Below are 19,398 nucleotides of genomic sequence, written 5' to 3' on the forward strand. Positions count from 1 at the left end.
CCGGCGGGGCCGCGGATGGGCCGGCAGCGGCCGCCGTCACCGTCCCCGCGGGCGGCTCTGGGAGCTGTAGTCCTGCCGCCGGCACGGGGCGGAGCCGTGGCCGGGCGCGCAGGCGCGGCAGGCGAGGCCGGCGGGCTGTGCGCGGCGGGGCGGACGCGGGAAGCGGACGGTGCCCGGGGCCGCTGCGATGCTGTTCTACCGCTGCCCGTCCGCCGGCCGAGGTAACGCGCCGGGGCCGGCTGGAGGGCCCGGGCCGCGGGCCGGGCCGGGCCGGGCGGCGGGGCCGGCGGGCGGGAGGGACCCCGTGGCTCCCCCTGCCCGGGGCCTCTGTGCGCCCCAGGGCCGGAGGACAGCGCTGTGCGTGAGCGCGGCCGGCTCCGTGGTACTGGCGTGGGTTGTTCACCTGCAGCGGGGTGCCTGAAAAGATGGGCGGGATCTTTGAGCGACGCTAGCTGTCACCTGCTCTAAAGGGTGACATAAAGCAGTGGAACCAGTGTCCTTGCTTGGGAGGTAGCTGTGGAGACAGCATCCCGACAGCTGTTAGTGAAGAACTGCCGCAAAGTTTCTCCTTGGGGATCGCCTGGCTCGTGCAGGCGTTCCCCGTCGCTTTCCGAGTCCCTGAGCTCTCCATAGCGTCGTGGCCCAGGCACTGTGCGCCCGCTGGGCAAGAATCTGCCCGTCCAGCGTTTGCACCCAGCTCTGCTGTTATCAGACGTGTTCGGAGCAGAGTTTCACTTCTTTTGCATATGCGCAAATTAAATTATTTTTTTAATATGCTGTGTGATTCTTAGTACCATCAGTTATGGTCAAATAAAAAAAGTCCTGAAAGTTAAGTATATATAAATTAATATATATATGTGTATGTGTAGATGTTATCAACCTTATAGAGTACTTGTTGTCCTGCCTGGTTGCAGGTAAAGAATAACTAAGAATCATGAGGTGGTATGATAATAGCTTTTATGTTATGTTGGTTAGGTACAGAATACCTGTTAAGGAACCAACATGGATAATACTTGCTACCTTGCATATAGAGACCTCTGTCCTTACTGTCACCAGGCAGGGTTATGACACAGCGTGCTTGCGCTGGCCTTTTTCAAGGGTAGCCATTCTCAACCAAAAGTTTCAATCATAGTATGCTGGTGATTTTACTTATGTAGTTTTACAGAAATACTCCACTTTAAATATGGTGTTCTTCTTTATCCCTGAAAATAGAGAATTTTTTAAGGAAAGAAAATTATTAGCCAAGGTGCATTAGTTCACAGATCTTTTAACTGTAACTAGTTTTTGTACTAACTGTTCTAGAGTTTTTTATTGCAGATCACACACATTTATTATTTGTTTCTAAAAGAGGAAAACTATGATATGTAATAGCCCTCTGAAAAAAGTCCAGGTTTGATAATTTGAAATTTTTCTTTTCCATCCATTTGCTTACACAGAAATTCTAATTTGTTTTCACAACAGTTACTGTATGTGCAGCAAAGGAAATGGTTACCTCTATCTACTGTTCCTAGCTTTGGCTAAGCACACTTGAATTCAAGACTGTGCTTTTACTGCAGACCATGGCATGTAATTTAGCTGAACTGCCTAGTATTAGTAGCCCAAGCTGTGTGTCTCAACATGTGTTGAGGTGTCAGAGCTAAACTTGTATGTCCTGTTTCTATCATTGTTTGGTCACTTTTAATGCAGTTTGAAATAAAACTTTTGAAGTTCAAAATTAAATCAGAACTTAAAATGTGTTTGGCACTTGTGTATACACATATTATCCTATGTCAGCTGTGGATGGCTGGCCTGTGTACTGAGTAAAGATCGCTTAAAGGGGAGGCTTCTTTTTTTTTTCTCCTGATAAAAAATTACATAGCATCCTCCTAACTTGAAAATGTAAAAATCTGTGTTTATGGTTCCTCATCTTCATGTCACCTGGTAGTCTTTGGGAGGGGGAAGCTGTCATATTTGTTGTGCTACTTGCATCTCTGAAACTTTGAAAAATTTGGAAAAGTACTGACTTGACAAAGTTGTTTCTGGTTTTTGCAGCACGTCAGTGCTTTCATGCTCTGAAGTTGATAAAGAAAGATTGCCTTCTCTCGCTGCGTGTCTCACGATGTGCCTCTACTGCCTCTGTGCCTCGCATAACTACACACTACACAATTCATCCTCGGGACAAAGACAAACGATGGGAAGGTAAAAAAACGTTGCATTCTTTAAAAGCTGCTTTATTATTATTGTCATTGTTATTATGACTGTCGTTGCTGAGTCTTAAAGACAGTAAAATGTGTTGCTGGTTTTTTTCTCTTTATGCTTTTTTTCTCTTTATGCTGGTTTTTTTTTTTCTCTTTCTACGCTTAAATACAGTACTAATATTTCCAAGGAAATTTTTGCTTGCTATCTCACGAGTGTCTTTAATGCTATAAAATAGTCTCAGAAGCAACTTTATGCTTGTTTTCATAAAGAAAATATACAAGCAGCTTTTGGTTTAGTGATTATCACAACAAGATTTAGTTCTGTTCAGTATGTATCTGCTTGGTTTTTTTCAGTTGTTCTTACCGTGAGGGTTTAGGATTAGAGTGAGAGAGGCTGGAGGAGATTGCAGATTGGCTTATGTTATTATCATTTTTTTCTATTGCAGGGGTAAATATGGAAAGATTTGCAGAGGAAGCTGATGTTGTCATTGTTGGAGCAGGCCCTGCAGGCCTTTCTGCAGCCATTCGACTCAAGCAGTTGGCCGCTGAGCACAGCAGAGAAGTGCGTGTTTGTCTGGTGGAAAAGGCTTCTCAGATTGGTGCGCATACGTTGTCTGGTGCTTGTCTCGAGCCAAGGTCCTTAGAAGAACTCTTTCCAGACTGGAAAGAGCGAGGGGTATGTATAAGCATGTAAACACCAAAGTTCATTACTACTAGATTGTAATGAACTTCATATCTGACTCATTCTGGTATGAGTCAGTACCTGGTTGCATTAGTAATTAGTACCATTTTAAAATACACTGATGGAACAAAACAAAAATGGGTACCTTCTGCCTCATAAAGTACCTTATCTTCTCTCTTGTGATACCTTCCTAAAGAAGTGCTATACTAAACCTGTACTTGACTGTCAGTTTGATTGTTTGATTTTGTTGTTTCTGTTGGATTGGCTGAGAAAACATAACTCTCTACTTCTATTTTATCTTTTGTAGGCTCCACTTAATACTCCTGTAACCGAAGACAAGTTTGGAATTTTAACGGAGACATCTAGAATTCCAGTGCCAATACTTCCAGGTAAAGTTTAGTGAAGGAGAATAGAGTCAGCTTCCTCTGTGTCTTTTTGAACTTCTCCATGAATCAAAAGAAGTTTGATTCAGTATAGTGCAGCAAGTGTATGTAGAATGTAATAGGTTACAGTGATACACTTTGCATAGATGATGGCTCTGATAACACAGGAGATTACCTGGAAGGTAGTAGCTGTAGATGTGACATCTGCTGTATACAGCTTTGGTTATTTTACTTAGTGTCTGATGTGTTATATGTGTGTGTGTCTTTTTTTGCCTAGGGCTTCCGATGGTTAATCATGGAAATTACATAGTACGTCTGGGCCACCTTGTGAGTTGGCTAGGTGAACAAGCAGAAGCTTTGGGTGTTGAGATATATCCAGGCTATGCAGCAGCTGAGGTACTAATGACATCAGTGTGTGTTTATGAAAAGTGGCTTTGGAACCCCCTTCAGTGCAGTCATGATCTTTGTACATGTGCAACATTCCTTTTAACCGATATGTATTGTGAAAACTGTGTTTATCTGTCTAAATTCCCTGGCTCAGATCCAGCAAAGTGCATACAGTACATGAATAAATACATAATCTTCATGTTTGACCATTTAAGTCATAGTGCTTAGGAGTTCTGCTTTAGAACTCTTAATTAATAGATTCAGTTTCATTACAATGTTTTTTGTTTGTTTGTTGAAATATTTCCAAAGGTACTTTTTCATGAAGATGGTAGCGTGAAAGGGATAGCAACTAATGATGTAGGCATTCAGAAGGATGGAGCACCTAAAGTGAGTATCTATCTTCCCCATAACTGGGGATCTAATTATGGAAATTGTGATACATCTGCTTCTACTGCCATCAGTAGTCTTGCTGCAGCATAAGAAAAGTTGTAAAATTCAATACCTGTCTTCCCTCTCTATTTAATTGGATTGATTGCCTGTGAAAGTTCTTGTCTCAGAACATTGTAAAATTCTTCTGAGATTAGTAGAAAAAGCCTTTTCATAAAAGTTGTCTTGAAGGAGATTATGTAAGGGTGTTTTGGCATATGTGAAATCTGGAAACAAGGGAAAGAACTCCAGGAACTCCTGGAAAAAAGGTTCAGAGGTGAAATAGAAAGCTTTAGTCCATCTGGTAACTAGCAACATGTAAGAGTGTGTGCTTCTGGCTGGTTTGGTTTCCTTGGTATTTACAGCCACAGCTGCACTTGCTGATAGTCTGTCTGCCTTGTTGGGGCAAGGTACACACTGAGTCTTTATACCTTTGTGCTGGTTGGTCACATGTCTGCATCCAAAAGGATGCAGTAATCTGCCCTAAGTGTCACACTTGGATTTTTGTTTTATTCAGTGGAATCCAGAACCTGCCCTAAGTGTGCTGTTTCCCTGTAAAATATGTTGGGAGAATGTGGCACCTCAGAGTTACTTGGAGCAACTTTCACACAGAATTATTTGACTACATAAATTAGGAGTGCAAGTTTTTTCTTAACATTCAGTTTCCTTTTTTTATACAGTTTTATTCTGGTTTCTTAGAGTTTCAAAGAGGTATTCACTTTCACATAAAGTGTGGGCTATTTTTCCCCATTTAAGGCAGGGAGTGAGAGCAAAAGACTCTTTTTTGTTTTGAGATAATATAGCCAGTGGAGGAGTAATGTATTTTTCCAGTGTAATATTGTTTATCTGCTGTAGGAGACAGACATGCTCTCGTTTTCCAGTGCATGCTTTGTCCAGAAGGTGGCACAAGTAATGCGTGCAGCTTCACTGGGAGTTTGAGTTTGTTTTAAGATGGGAAGGAACTATTTTAGGTGTATTTCTTAACATCCTCAAAACGTAGATTCATTTTTTTCCCCATTTGTTCTGAGAGAACGTGTCTCTTAACTTCTTTCATGTGCCTAATGAGTGTGCCTCTACTGCAGCTGTTTTTATTGCACTGTCACTCACGAATTCAGGTTTTTTAGCTGTCAGTTTTGTCAGTTGGTATTGCCTCCAGTGCATAAAGGCTCAGGTAAATAGGTGTAGTTTGTATAACCTCCAAGGCAAGAGTATCTTCAATGTGTTTATACAGAGCCTAATCAAATAGACTGTGGTTAATGAATAGATTTTCACCTTGCAGTCAGCGCCGAGCAAATAAAAATGACAGTGGTAAAAAAACATTGTAGCAAGTTGCACATTGATTCTTGGGTAGATACGGGAGAAGGTTGTTAATTATGAAATACAGCTCTGTCACATTACTGAAATGTTTCAGATTAATGAATTTCTAATATTTACAATGTGGAGATGTAGTTGTTTTATATAAAGCTACTTCAAAGTGGACACTGTATATTCAAGAGGTAACTCTTGTTTAGTATTTTGTAAAATTAATTCATGTTCACACTGACAATCAGAAATTCAAAGAGAACAAAAAATTTCACAAAATCCCATGACTCCTGTTTGAATGTAATTCTCAACTAGAGGGAACATTTTCATTTGTAAGTTACAAGCAGATTGCACCTGAGAGACAACTAAAAACCAAAGCAGTAAGCTTCTTTTGAGCCTGTGCTGGCTTGAGATGGTTTACTGCTTTGGAAGTTCATCCAAAACTGTTTTCCTTGTCTTTTTCAACATCAAACTTTCTGACTGAAATCAAGCTTTTTTTCATTATAAAAAATTTGTAAACATAATCTATATTGTTGTCCAGCGCACTCACAGATGCAGGTGATGTACTCATACAGCAGTATGCCAATTCCCCTTACTTGGTTCTCAATCCTTGTTGGAATTTTTAATGAGAATTTTTTTATAATTGTGTTTTATTTAGTTTAATTTTATTATATGCTTTAAAACATCAGATTGGAGTAATGTCATTATTCTGAAGCAGTGGGTCCTTTTGGGAGCAGGGGTGGTTCAGGTTTTTCAGATATGGTAGTTCTGTCTAGGCTGTGTCATGTGTGTAGTTCTGTGTAGTCTATGGGGCACACATACACAAAATGTTTTATTGTCATGTGACTTTATGAGCAAAAATTAACAAAAAAAAAAAAGTTTCTTTGTCTGTCAGAGTTCCTTTGTACCTTGTGAATGAGCAGATTTGATGTAAGTGTCCTCTGATCTGGAAAGATTCTCTTTGTCAGTGACAAGTAGCGATTCACTGTGGGGCTGCTCTACTGGAATCCCCTTGCAAGACTTGCCAGGGGTGCATCATGGTTAGGTGGAAAAGACAACTGAACTATAATTTGCAATGATCTGTAGGTTCTGAGTCTGTGTTACCAAGTAGTGTAAAATCACTTTATTATTCTCCATTTTCTTGCTGTGAGTTTGGTGTGGCACAGACCTAACTGCTGATTAAGTGCTGTACTTTTGCAGGCTACGTTTGAAAGAGGCTTGGAACTCCATGCTAAAGTCACAGTCTTTGCTGAAGGTTGTCATGGACATCTAGCCAAACAGCTGTACAAAAAATACAATCTAAGGGAGAATTGTCAACCCCAGAGCTATGGCATTGGATTGAAAGAGGTACCACTTGCATGATTTTAACAATTAAAGAAAACACCATAAGATTTTAAGGTAGATTCTATTTGCTTTCTAGCTAATTTTTCTATGACATAAAAATTAAAGAATCTGAGTTACACTTTGAGACTCCAGAATCTTTGCTGTTCTGAAGCTGATCAGAGCAGATGCTCCCTGAATGTCGTGACTGTTCCACTTCAGCTGCTGCTTCTCTTGTATCTGTTATAACTAGAGGTACTTGTGAATCTGCTCTGTTAACATTTTCAGATTACAGTTGTTTGTGATATCTGTTTTCCATATATCTGCTAAATAAGGGAGGAATTTGTGCTGCCTAATTTTGGGGGCCTTTAGTACATGAGGAAGGAAGAAAATACTTTCTATGGGCTTTCTGTATGTTAGTGAAAGGGAGAGAGGAGAGCTGTTTCAGATGATAAGTCGTGGTCTCTGAAGCACCTTCTGGATGAGCCTTTCTTTAAAAAAAACCTCCCTTCACTGGGCATATAAAATTGGGATAGGACTGAGGTTTCCTTTTTAACATATTCTATACTCAGGAAATATCACTCATGAAAAAGAGCTGTATTATTTTAGAATATGTTCAGAATTTTGACTATAACAGAATTACTTCAGTATGTGCTTACAGCTATAAAATATTGGTTAAATTAATAGTTTACACTCTGTAGAGAATAACCATTTTGTAAATATGACATAATCTTAGTTATAGTGTCTAATACAGAAATTGTCATTAAAGAAGGGTTTTATTTTAGAGTTCCCTTACTTCCAGATGAGACTGTCTGCTTTAACCAATAGTGCAGTCCATCCAGTAGGAGTGGATCTGAAGTAGTTGGTGCTGATGAGCTGTTATCCGTACTATGCGTGCCTCAGGTTTATTTTTACTTTGGACTAGCTGTGATCTAGTCCTGTGAACTAAGTGCTCTTTCATGACTGGAATGTTTTAGATGGACTTTTAGGACCCTGTCTTTTAATTTCACATTGAAGGAATCCAATTCATGCCTTTTCTGCAGTATGATGTGAGCCAAAACACAGTAAGTGAGAGGAATCAGAAGTCCCGCTCAAAAATGTACTCTTAATCTAAACTGGAACTTATTGTAGATGTGCCCTCAATGCTTGAGCTGATCTGTGGTGCTCAGCTGCCCTCCTGTCATTAGACTGTGCCTGGCATGTACCTCCATGGTGCAAAGATGTTTTGTGAAATGAGCAGAAAATGGACTCACTCCTGAAAACATGAAAATGCTTCTCTGAGTTCACCATGGGTCAGTGGAGCACTGGGAATGTATAGAAGACAGCAGAGATGGGACAATTTGTTTGACAGAAAATATTTAGATCAACTCAGGCACATTGCTTTGTCCTGACCTCGAAAAACTCAGAAGATAATTCACAGAATTATATTAAAAAATAATACTTTCAAAGAAAAAATTCAACATAAGCATTGCATTCTGTGGCAGAAGTGTCTGTCAAATATTCGGAATCTTGTGGTTGAATGAAAATTTTGGGTGTAGTACTGGAGTCCCAATCACATTTTCTGATACTCAACATTTTAAGGGAGGTATTGGGAAAACCTTAAATGGTAATCCAAAAAACTATACTGAACAGTTAGTGTTTTGCTGTATGAATTTTTGCATTGCTCATAGGAGTAAATTAAGTTTCTCCTATATGTAATTGTCTGTTTGTCTTTTAATATATTATTGAAACTTTGCAATCTGAAGTAATTTTTTGGTCATCCTCATTTCAGTTATGGACTATTGATAAAACGAAATGGAAACCAGGAAGAGTGGAACATACTGTAGGCTGGCCATTAGACAGACATACATATGGAGGATCCTTTCTTTATCACTTAAATGAGGGTGAGCCTTTAGTTGCTCTTGGATTTGTGGTAAGTGACGTTAGTTTTTTCATTCATACAAGTTGTTTGATCATTTTATGCACTTTCTTTGCTCTGTTTTAATGAGAAAATGTAAATATAAGAATAGGAACAGACCAAATTTAGTCCTTTCTCAATCTTAAGTGCTTATGCCCATAGCAGGGAAGGCTAATTTTTCATATTAATCTGTCTTTAATCCAATGTCTTTTATTGAGACCAAGTAGGAAACTTATTCATAATTTCTTGGCAAAACAAGCAAATTTTGGTAATGGCAAAACCAAATGACTAATCAAAGCTGTACTCAAAAAATTCTTTTAAGTTAGGAAATCTAAATCACATGTACTTTGTACAGTTCCATTTCCTAATTCATGTGTCAGCCTTGTGTGTAACTCCACTTTTTGGGAGAAATATCTAAAGTGAAAGCACTGCAATGCTCCTAGTAATGTCCCTTTATTTTCTGAGCTCTTCACTTTGTTTTGGTATTCTCCACCCCTGTTGGTGTTGCCTTCTTTAGCAGCTGCCTTTCTGAATTGGGCAGGCAGCTTCTTGCTGCTGATTGCCCCTTTATCAGAAGCAGTGAGATCTCTAGAAATAGTCTGGTGTCATTCTGGCAGCCAGGTGATATGAGGTGCAAGGATTGGAAATATTCTCTATCACCTACAGTTCAAAATGAAACATTCACTATTTACCCTGTGCACGTGCTTCAACACAGATGTTGTAAGAGTCAAGCATACAAATTGGACTTTCAGCAGCATGGGACTGAGCTGACACTTCTGTCTCCTAGATTTCAGAAGGATTACAGAGTGTGTGGAAAAATTCTATTTTTGTCTGTTTTGTAACAAGCATTGAAAAAAAACTCATTAACTTTCTCAGACACACATATTTGTCCTGTCCAGATTTCCAATATTGGAGTTGATAAGTACATACAGTGGATACTCAAATTCTGTTTGATTTTAGAAGGGCTGAGAGCTCTGATTCTTGCAGAGAATGGTAGGTAATCAGTAATGTTCATATTCTCTCCAGAGAGGAAAAAATCAACTTCTGTGTGAACACACAATCACTTTTTTGTCTTTGAGCTTTATACCTATTTCAGTCTGGGATGATTCTTGTAGTAGGGTTATTTTACCCTTATTTTGGAACTAGTTCATTAATTTTGTCCTGTCAGCAACACAGATGCAAGCACTTCTCTAAAAGTAGTGAGCTGCCACAGATACCAAAGTCTTGATTGCTGCTGACTCATGATGTATTTTGTTACTTATCTCCAATAAAGCTCACAGGAACCAGAAATAATCCCTTTCTCAAAAGAGAAAAATTCAGCAAGAGAATTATTTTTAAGAGTATCTTAAAGATGCGAAATGCATGAAATGTATTTAGTCAAATTCTCAAATGTATAGAAATCCTGGGCATCCAGCCCACTGTCAATCTATTTTACCCCATTTTCTGCTTTCATCATTGCTCCCCTGTGCTTTATTACAATGGCTCACCTAATTGGAAATTATAATTGACACTAAATAATTTGAAGAACTGTTTAAAGTATGGGAGCACAAGGACATAACAATCAAAAAATAATTGTTTGCCTCTTTTTCCAGCTTTTTTTGGGCAGATGTATGAAATGCAAATTTAAAACAAGTTTTGCTGCTTATCCCACCCATTAAATCATGCTTAATTTAATCCTTTTTATACCAAAGACAACTGAAAGGAGGTTACAATGCAATTAAATATTTTCCGTATTTCAGATAGGTACAAGAGTAGATTTTTGGATTTGCTCCTGCTGTACCATTAATAAAATATATTTTTGGCAGTAGTTTTAAATAGAAAGATCCTGAGGTTGCTTTATTATAAAATAGATTTAAATACTTGATATGGTAATATGCAATTACTTTAATTTCCATTTTTTGTTGAAATTTCATACCTTATTAATGTGCACTTTTTTCTTTTTTTAAGGTTGGTTTAGATTATCAAAATCCCTATTTGAATCCATTTAGGGAATTTCAGAGATGGAAGCACCATCCTAGTGTACAGCCTACTTTGGAAGGTGGAACAAGGATTGCCTATGGTGCCAGAGCATTAAATGAAGGTGGTATCCAGGTAATTTTTTTTTCACAAAGTTTTTATCTTTGAGTTCTCTGTAGCCTTATATTTAGTGCTGTAGATTTGGGTTGCATGCGCTACCAAATGTTTTGCTGGACAGAAAAACCTTCTTGTCTTGCTGGGTACTGGCTGCTGAGATTTGCTAGTTTTAGGCTCTGTCTTACTGAAAGTCTTCTGACATACTCACTTTACTTTCTAAATTAAATACAGAATCATAGAAACATTGAGATTGGAAAAGACCATTTACGTAATTTAGTCCAATAACTAGTCCACCACTGCCAAGTCCGCCACTAAACCATGTCCCTCAGTGCCACATCTATATGTCTTATCCAGGCATGGCAACTCAACCACTTCACTGGGCAGCTTGTGCAAGTGCTTGACAACCCTTCCTGTGAAGATATTTTTCCTAGTGTCCAGTCTAAACCTCCTCTGGCACAACTTGAGCTCCTTTCCTCTCTTCCTGTCACTTGTTACTTGGGAGAAGAGACTGACCCTCACCTCAGTGCACCCTCCTTTCGGGTGGTTGTAGAGAGCAATAAGGTCCCCCCTGAGCCTCCTTTTCTCCAGGTTGAACACTCACAGCTCCCTCAGCTGCTTCTCTTAAGACCTGAGCTCCAGGCCTTTCGTAAATTCCATTGCCCTTCTGTAGATACACACTCCAGCATTTCAGTGTCTTGTGAGGGGCCCAAAACTAAATATTAAATGGACAAAGGATTCAAGAGAGCATCACCATTGCTGACTACAGCTGAATAATCGCTGCCCTGGTCCTGCTGGCCACACTATTTGTGATCCAAGCTAGGATGCCACTGGCCGCCTTGGCTACCTGGGCACATGCTCATGTTCAGTTGGCAGGACCTCCTGTGTTCTTTTTGCTGGGCAGTTTTCCAGTCGCTCTGCCCCAAGCCTAAGGCACTGCATGGGGCTGTTGTAACCCAAGGACAGGACACAGCACTTTGCCTTACTGGATGTCAGTTTGATCAGCCTTGGTCCATAGATCCATCCTCTGCAGCAGATCAGCATTCCCACTCATCTTTATGCTGCTTGCAGACTGACTGAGGGTTCATTCAATCCCCTTGTCCAGGTCATTGATAAAGATATTAACCAGGTCTGGCCCCGGTACTGAGCCCTTGGGAGCCCCAGTAGTGACTGACTGCCAACTGGATGTAACTGCACTCACCAGCATTCTCTGAGCCCAGACATCCAGAGTTTTTACCCAGCAGCGTGTTCGTCCAAGCTATGAGCAGCCGGTGAAGTGGAATTTATATTGCGGTCAAGAATGTTCAGCAGCAAAGGTGCCACAGACAATCTTTTGTGGAATCTTGGGGAAGACAGGGTAGTACCACTAATCTGCTCCTGTGGGGTCTTCCAAATTACTTATTTATCCCAGCAAAACAAAACAAAACAAAAAACAACTCCTTTTCAGTGCTTGAGCCTTGAGTCACTGAGGGTGCTGAAATTGTAATGTAGTTCGGCAGGTAAATCTTTACATCTTCAAGTACAAATACCTTGAGTTTCTTTCATGCACAGCTTTAAATTTCCACTTTCTTGGGAGATGGAATACTTTGGTAATTTTGTTAAGTAATGCAAAAGGTAAAATTTTGAATATGTATTCATCAAGACTTTCTGATGAATAAATTTCCCTTTAAATACTGACCTTTATGACTAAGGTCAGTTGAAAGGGCTGGAGAAAAATGGTCTGGAGTTTATATTTAACAGTTTTGAAGTACATTCAACGTGTTAGCTTCTCATCTTGAAACACAAGGTGTGGCAGTATGTTCTGTACTCCCAGATCCATCTTCCAGATGCTCCTTTCAGTTTGGACCTTAAAACTAGCCTGAGTGTCCATGATGTACAGCCTGTATGTGGGGCCATGCCACTCTGCCCTCTGACTACTTTGCCTTTCCTTTTTGAACCTCTTCTTAAAGTATAAACGTAGCTTCACGAGGTTCTTGCAATACAAGCAGAATTTCATCACAGCTTCACTCTTGTCCGTGTCATGTGGAGTTAGGCTTTGACCCCAGTGTGCATTCCTGGCAGTGAGTCATGTGAGTTCAGGAAGCAACTGGATTGCACCCATGCTGCACATTTAATCAGCGCTGATTTTGTCCAGTCTGCAGTGGAAATGTGTCATATCACATTGTAACACAGCTGTGTTACTGGCTTATTTCAAAAGCCATTGCCACTCCATTATTAGCACAGATACCATGAAAAATACCAAGATGTTTTAATCTAGGCTTTTATGCAAGAGAGGCTTCTTTTTCCACCCCATGCACTGGTTTCTCTATCACACATAGTCATTGAATTTCTGGCTTTGGTGAAGTAGCCAGAGTGTGACTTTAGTTGCACCCTCCTTATACTCAAAACCTATAGCTGAAAGAATACAGTATTTTTTAAGTCACTCACAGACATTGTGCTAAGTTACACAGTAGAACTATAGATCTTGCACATCTCTACCTCATCTTTGGACATCTTTGCTGGATTTAAACCAATATGTCCCTTACATTCCATTGTTCCTAATATAAAAGCATGTTTTGCTTTGTTGGTTTTTTGGTGGGGTTTTTTAATTTCCTGTAGATAGATTTGATTAGTTGATCATGAAGTTACTCTTCTAAAAGACTTTTTTAATACATGGCTTCAGTAAAAAAAAGCTTTATTGATGATTCACTTAGGAAGAGTTTTAAGATTAGCTCTTCTTTTGCATGTGTTGCTTTGATTAATAACTGTAGCAGTCTGACTCATTTGTATCACTGTAGTCCAGGAATATTTTCTTATGTAAGTTATTCCATAGCTCCAGTTTTTGATTTTGGTAACAGAATTGCATCAAATAGGTGTACAGAATTACCATCAACTTCAGTTTTTTTGTTGTAGATAACCTGATGGCCATGATCTTCAATCTTTAGCACAGAGTGAAGGGGGAGAGAGTGTGCACGTGTTTTTTAATATATGTGGAAGGAAGGATCAGAGTTTAGTAACTTAATCTCTGTAGCTACTATTTATTATCTTGATTAAAATTGCAAAACAAAGCACCTAAATTCCCATGCACCTCTATTTTGTCTTTATCAAAAACTTCTGAAAGGTTTAAGAGTTTTGTGGAGAAAAAGGTCTTGCAGTTATTGAGCAGTGTATGCTATGAATATCAGGGGGAAAACCTGACAACCCATTTAAGTGTCAAATATTAGACTCACTTAAGAGATTTTAAGCCCTGGTCTGGAGCTAAGGGGAGGAAGAACATGAGGTTTCCTGTCTGCCAGCAGGAAAGACTCTGTGAGACCCTTCTCTAAAGCAGCCTTGTTTTGTGTCTGTATCTCAGGGGCATGATGTGTTTCTTCCACCGACTGTGAAGGCAGGCACCAAGTGCCATAGTACTGATAATGAGAATTGCTACCAAAGCTGCAGTATGTGCTGCCTTTTGTGTTACATGACTCACCTTTAATCTCATCTGTTCTTTAGCAGTATGGTGGGTCACTGTGCATATTGCGTGAAACAGTGTCTGCAGAAGAAAAGTACTTCATCACCATCTTTCTATGCAATTCAGAGTCAGTCAAGAAGTCTTCCTATGCTTATGTCAGTGCTGCACCATTGAATCCTAATAGATAACATAGAATGGCTGTTTTCTGAGAAAAGAGAGAACATCCCACATACTTAATCCCTTTGAAATAGAGTTATGTAGCTGAATTTAGAATTTCTTTTCCCAGAAAAGTAAGTTGTAGTTTCATTTTCAGCCTGAACTACCTTTCCTATGAACCAAATCACTATGTCTCTGATGAAACAAATTGCACAAAACACAGAGGAAATGCTGTGTAATTTAACCTTTTTTAGTGATTGCTATACGACTACACAAGAGTAAGCAGTCCTGCGTGACTAGTAAAGAGGTAACAACTGAACAAGCAGAAGAAACAAAACTTTTGGTTTGGGTTACCCTGAATTCCAAGGGATACATTTTTTTGACATTCTTCATGAAATTCAACTACTTGTTTAGTATTTAGGTTACTGCAAAATTAACTTTCAGACAGTTTTAATAAAATCAGGATGCTAGATTAAGATGTGCTGCTCAGCACTAAAGACTTTTGGAGGAAGGTACATTCAAAACTTAACCTTCAGCAATTTGTGACTTAGGCTTTGATCAGAGCTTTCTGCTCCAAGTTCTGCAGTCAGTGTGCATTTTGAAGCTGCTCCCAGTGTAAAATCTTAATCACCTTGGTAGTTGAGGTATTCCTTAGTTAATATGGGTGTCTAACATAGCATATTAACACTATTGATCTGATATTTGCAAATCATTTTGGCTGTGTTAGGTTTGGGAGTTGACCATACTCTATGACATTATGCTTACAGCATGGGAGTAAGATGGTGATTTTGCACCAAAATATATTTGCTGGCTGTGAGCAACTTCTAAAATAAGGAGGAGGGGGGGCAGGCATGATAGCATTGTGCAGTTTCACAGAAAAAGATTTGTGGAAAAAAGCACTGTGAGGTGAGATGAGTACAACTTACTGTGTGGAAATCAGGGAAACAAAGGGGGTTTTTTATTTTATAAAATTCACTTGAGCTTGAAGGACGAAAACCATATCAATGGGTGACACTACTGGAGTTTTGCTGCAGATAAGGCAGCTGTAGAGAGGATGTAAGGAAAATGTCACTTTGGTATTCAGCACAAGTACAGTGTCTGTGTTCCTATGTGCATACTATGCTCAAATTCCATGAGTAAGTGCAGTAACTGGTGTATGTTTAGACAGTACACGTGCCAAGTCTGGAAGTGGAAAGGGCACTCAAGCCTTATGCCACTTCAATTTCTAGAATGATATTTTCACTTCAACAAACAAGAACAAAGATAAAGAAGAACAAAACATTTCTCTCTGTTTTCCCTTCAGTCAATACCGAAACTCACCTTCCCAGGTGGATTATTAATTGGTTGCAGTCCTGGACTCCTGAATGTTCCCAAGATCAAAGGAACACATACTGCAATGAAAAGTGGCATGTTGGCCTCAGAAGCCATTTTTAGTCGATTAATCAATGAAAATCTCCAATCAAAGACAATAGGTAAGATCACTGCACTTGGAGTTGTTATTACCTTGTGTTCAATTAGAACCACCACCAGCTAACAGCAGTAATTAATCTGGCTGAATGAATTAGTTGGAAATGTTAATAAATCGTTAAATGGGTGTGCTTAAAATATATTTTATGGTTTATTGATAATGTCAAATGATTTATGAAAGAAATTAATATTTGCTGTTACTCATAAGTATTGATTCTACTAGAAGCTAGAAGCTCTAATGAATATCTGAAAAGTAAGCTTATGCTTCTTGTATAAGTAAAGAAGAATAGTTTAATTCCTACAAACATAATAAAAAGTAGAGTTTTATGATTCCGAAAGTGTTACTGAAAACCTGCTGAAACAGGAGGGGAAAAAAAAAAGAAATAGATTAAATGTAAGCAAAAGAGTGTGAGATTTTTCAAATTTGCTCTTGCTGTTGTTAGGATCCTGTTTTTGTTCAGTCCTTTATTCTGTCTTTTAATCTTTTAGTTGTTTCAGTTTGTGACTAAGTGTATTTTATTTTATACATAATACAAGCACATTGTAGTAATCACCTAACCCTGACCACCTTGTAGTGATTTGTTTAAGCCTTAGTTGTCCCCTTAAATCTCTTAATAAAGTCTGTAGGGAGAGAATTAGAATTTCAGTCACTCTGGAGATCAGACACTATAGCTTGGTGCCACATGATGATTATTTTAGAAATCTCTTCTCTGTACTGGTGGATTCAAGCCTCATTCAGCTGAAATGCACCATACACAGAAGGTGTGCTGAACAATTAAAACTCCAGCTAGACATGCTAAAATGCTTGGCATCCATCTGAAGCTATAAACACTGTTGGTGGGTAGTGTGCCACTCTTGTTTGATTATGGACAGGTTTTATATGCTGTTTTCCAGTCTCATCAAAACTGGACTACTCCAACCCACTTTCTGCTCTTTGCAGGGATAATGGGCTTTATGGGAAATACTACGGAAGTATGCTTTTCATGTGTAGAAAGGGCTTAAAACTGATTATTTAGAACATTTATTCCTATGCAGTAGTAATGGAGAATGGTGAAGAGAAGGCTCTCAAATAATTTTGATTTGAAGAAACATTATTTTTAAAGATAATTACTTGGCTTTAACTACACCGTGGTAGATGTATCAAGTGTAAAATGTCTAGTATTTGTAAAGAATACAAAGAGTTTCAATCAAAAGTTTGCAGTCAAATACTTTTAGTCTCATGAATGTGCTAATTACAAAGGAAGAAATTATCTGCCATTGGGCCATAGCCATAGTTACTGAAATGGGACTTTGGTTGTAAAATTTCTTTGGAAAAACCTTTAGAACTTGACATTATAATTGCAAACCTGGCTTTGGATCACAGGTAGACTGTCCTGGTCAGCACTCAGATTCTGTGAGTGAGTAGCAGATCCTGTGAGTGAGTAGCTGCTTTCCCACAGAGGTGCCAATGGAGCCACCTCTCTGATTATACTTTGCTGAGTTTTGAGACAATTTAATGGTTCTGGCTCATTTAATAGAGGCTACAAAGCAGCAGTACATGTCTGCCAACAAAACAGGTCTCTTATTCAAGAGGCTGAAACATGTTGTCTAATATGTTCCTAGCTTACAGCCCTGAAATTCTCATTTTGCTGATTTCATTGCTAGCAGTTGCTTTTATTCAGCATTTATTTTTTTTATTTCAAGGATAGTCTTGATGTACTGTAAGTACCTAACAAGTAATGTACTGCCTTAGGGCTTGATGTGCAAGAATATGAAGAGAACCTGAAGAAGTCCTGGGTCTGGAAAGAGCTGTATGCAGTGAGAAACATCCGACCATCCTGCCACAGCATACTTGGTGTGTATGGAGGAATGATATATACAGGCATATTTTATTGGCTACTGAGAGGAATGGAACCGTGGACATTAAAACATCCAGGTAATTTCATTATCTCCTGAAGAAGATTCTCAATTTGTACATCAGTCTCTTCTGGTCTTAGTTTCACCTAGTGCACACTGGTCCAATCATGAGGTCTTAAAGTGTGCAAAAGAAATGGATGATAAAGCATTGAAGCAGACTGTCATATCAACTACTACACAGTATAAATTAAGACAGTAAAACGTTGCTTAGTATAACGAGGTATAGGTATTTGTCTCGTGAAAAAGGCTACCTTTTATGAAGTACTTCATTCTGAGGACAAGGGAAGTTAAAACAGCTTAGTTAAATTGTTCTTGAGTAACTACAAATTATAATAATTCTCTACTGAAATTTATTGAAAATGTATTTAGGACCAGATTTTGCTCAGCTCAAGCCAGCCAAAGACTGCACCCCTATTGAATACCCAAAGCCCGATGGAAAAATCAGCTTTGATCTCCTGTCATCTGTGGCTTTAAGTGGTACCAACCATGAACATGACCAGCCCGCTCATTTAACTCTCAAAGATGACAGCGTCCCTGTGAGCAGGAACCTGGCCATATTCGATGGACCGGAGCAAAGATTTTGTCCAGCAGGTGGGTAACAAAAATGTGTGTGTCAGCTGTTTCTGCAAGATGAAGAACTCAAGGAAGAAGGGTCCACCTAGCCTCCTACTCACTTCAAGGCATTCTACCCCAGTTTTCCTCCCAGAAGGGGGTTCAGCTGAAGGTCTTAAAACACGTTAGCAGTACTTTTGTGATTAAATAATTGTTAAACTTGTTAGAAGGGAATTAAGTCACATTAGTAATATACTTCCCTTGTTACACTTGCTGGTAGGTAGAGTATACATGCAGGGGGAAGCTGTTCAGCAAAGTGATAGCTCCCTTCTTTTCTTTGCAGGAGTCTATGAGTATGTTCCTCTGGAAACGGGAGAAGGATCAAGGCTGCAGATAAATGCTCAGAACTGTGTCCACTGCAAAACATGTGATATTAAAGACCCAAGTCAGAACATTAACTGGGTAGTACCTGAAGGTGGAGGAGGACCAGCTTATAACGGAATGTAAACTAACAGGAGATCTATTCAGTGACTTCTAAATATAAAATACCCCAAATATGTTGGGGTATTTTATGCTGCAGCGTAATTAATGTACAGCACTGACTTAAATGAGTTTGAGACTAATGTGCCATTCTGAATTTTACATTTGACTGCTGCATTAAATAGAAAGTTGGTGCCTTCTGGTTAAACCCTAGCCTTATTTAAATAGCACTTCTTTAGAGGAGCTGTATGACAGGCAAAAGTTCTTATCAGGACTGACAAAGGAACTTTGGATCTTGGATTTACTGCTGAAGTTCAGTGATAATAGGAGCCATATCCAGAATTGTGCGTATGGTGGAATAATTTAAGACCCACCTTTAAAAAAGTATTTTCTCTCTCTAGATGGAGTGATTTACATGTAATCATACCTGGCAGTCAGGGAAATAAATCAGTCTAGAAAATTGTCACTGCTTTGAAGTGTTACATTTTACATCAAATTTTCAGTTTGGGGTGTGGGTTTTTTTTTTTGTTGTTGTTTCTGATGATGATAATAGGGAATACCTATTGTAAAGTGGTTCTAAAAAAAAAAAAAATCTGCATTTTCATTTTATGTCTACCAACATTTTTATTCCTTACAAGAAATCAGGCCTGCTCTAATAGGAACTATGAAAATGCCTACATTCTCTTCATGTGAAACCAAGCTGCTTAGGAAGCACTATTAAGCTGTGAAAACAACCACCAATGCTTTACACATTAGAAAAATACGTGAGT

The 19,398-nt window shown here is 39.1% G+C and overlaps 1 protein-coding gene across 1 annotated transcript; it reads left to right on the plus strand.

Moving 5' to 3' along the window:
- Positions 1–88: 88 nt before the first annotated feature.
- ETFDH (electron transfer flavoprotein dehydrogenase) lies at positions 89–19,094 on the plus strand. Its single transcript, XM_041480082.1, has 13 exons — positions 89–221; positions 2,032–2,178; positions 2,624–2,853; positions 3,167–3,248; positions 3,520–3,638; positions 3,939–4,016; positions 6,558–6,704; positions 8,449–8,589; positions 10,522–10,665; positions 15,537–15,705; positions 17,433–17,615; positions 17,966–18,187; positions 18,492–19,094. The coding sequence occupies exons 1-13, from the start codon at positions 188–190 to the stop codon at positions 18,653–18,655; spliced, it is 1,860 nt and encodes a 619-aa protein (XP_041336016.1). The 5' UTR covers positions 89–187; the 3' UTR covers positions 18,656–19,094.
- The last annotated feature ends 304 nt before the right edge of the window (positions 19,095–19,398 follow it).

The sequence above is a fragment of the Pyrgilauda ruficollis genome, unplaced genomic scaffold (assembly GCF_017590135.1).
Source record: "Pyrgilauda ruficollis isolate IOZ18807 unplaced genomic scaffold, ASM1759013v1 scaffold5, whole genome shotgun sequence".
Lineage (NCBI taxonomy): Eukaryota > Metazoa > Chordata > Aves > Passeriformes > Passeridae > Pyrgilauda > Pyrgilauda ruficollis.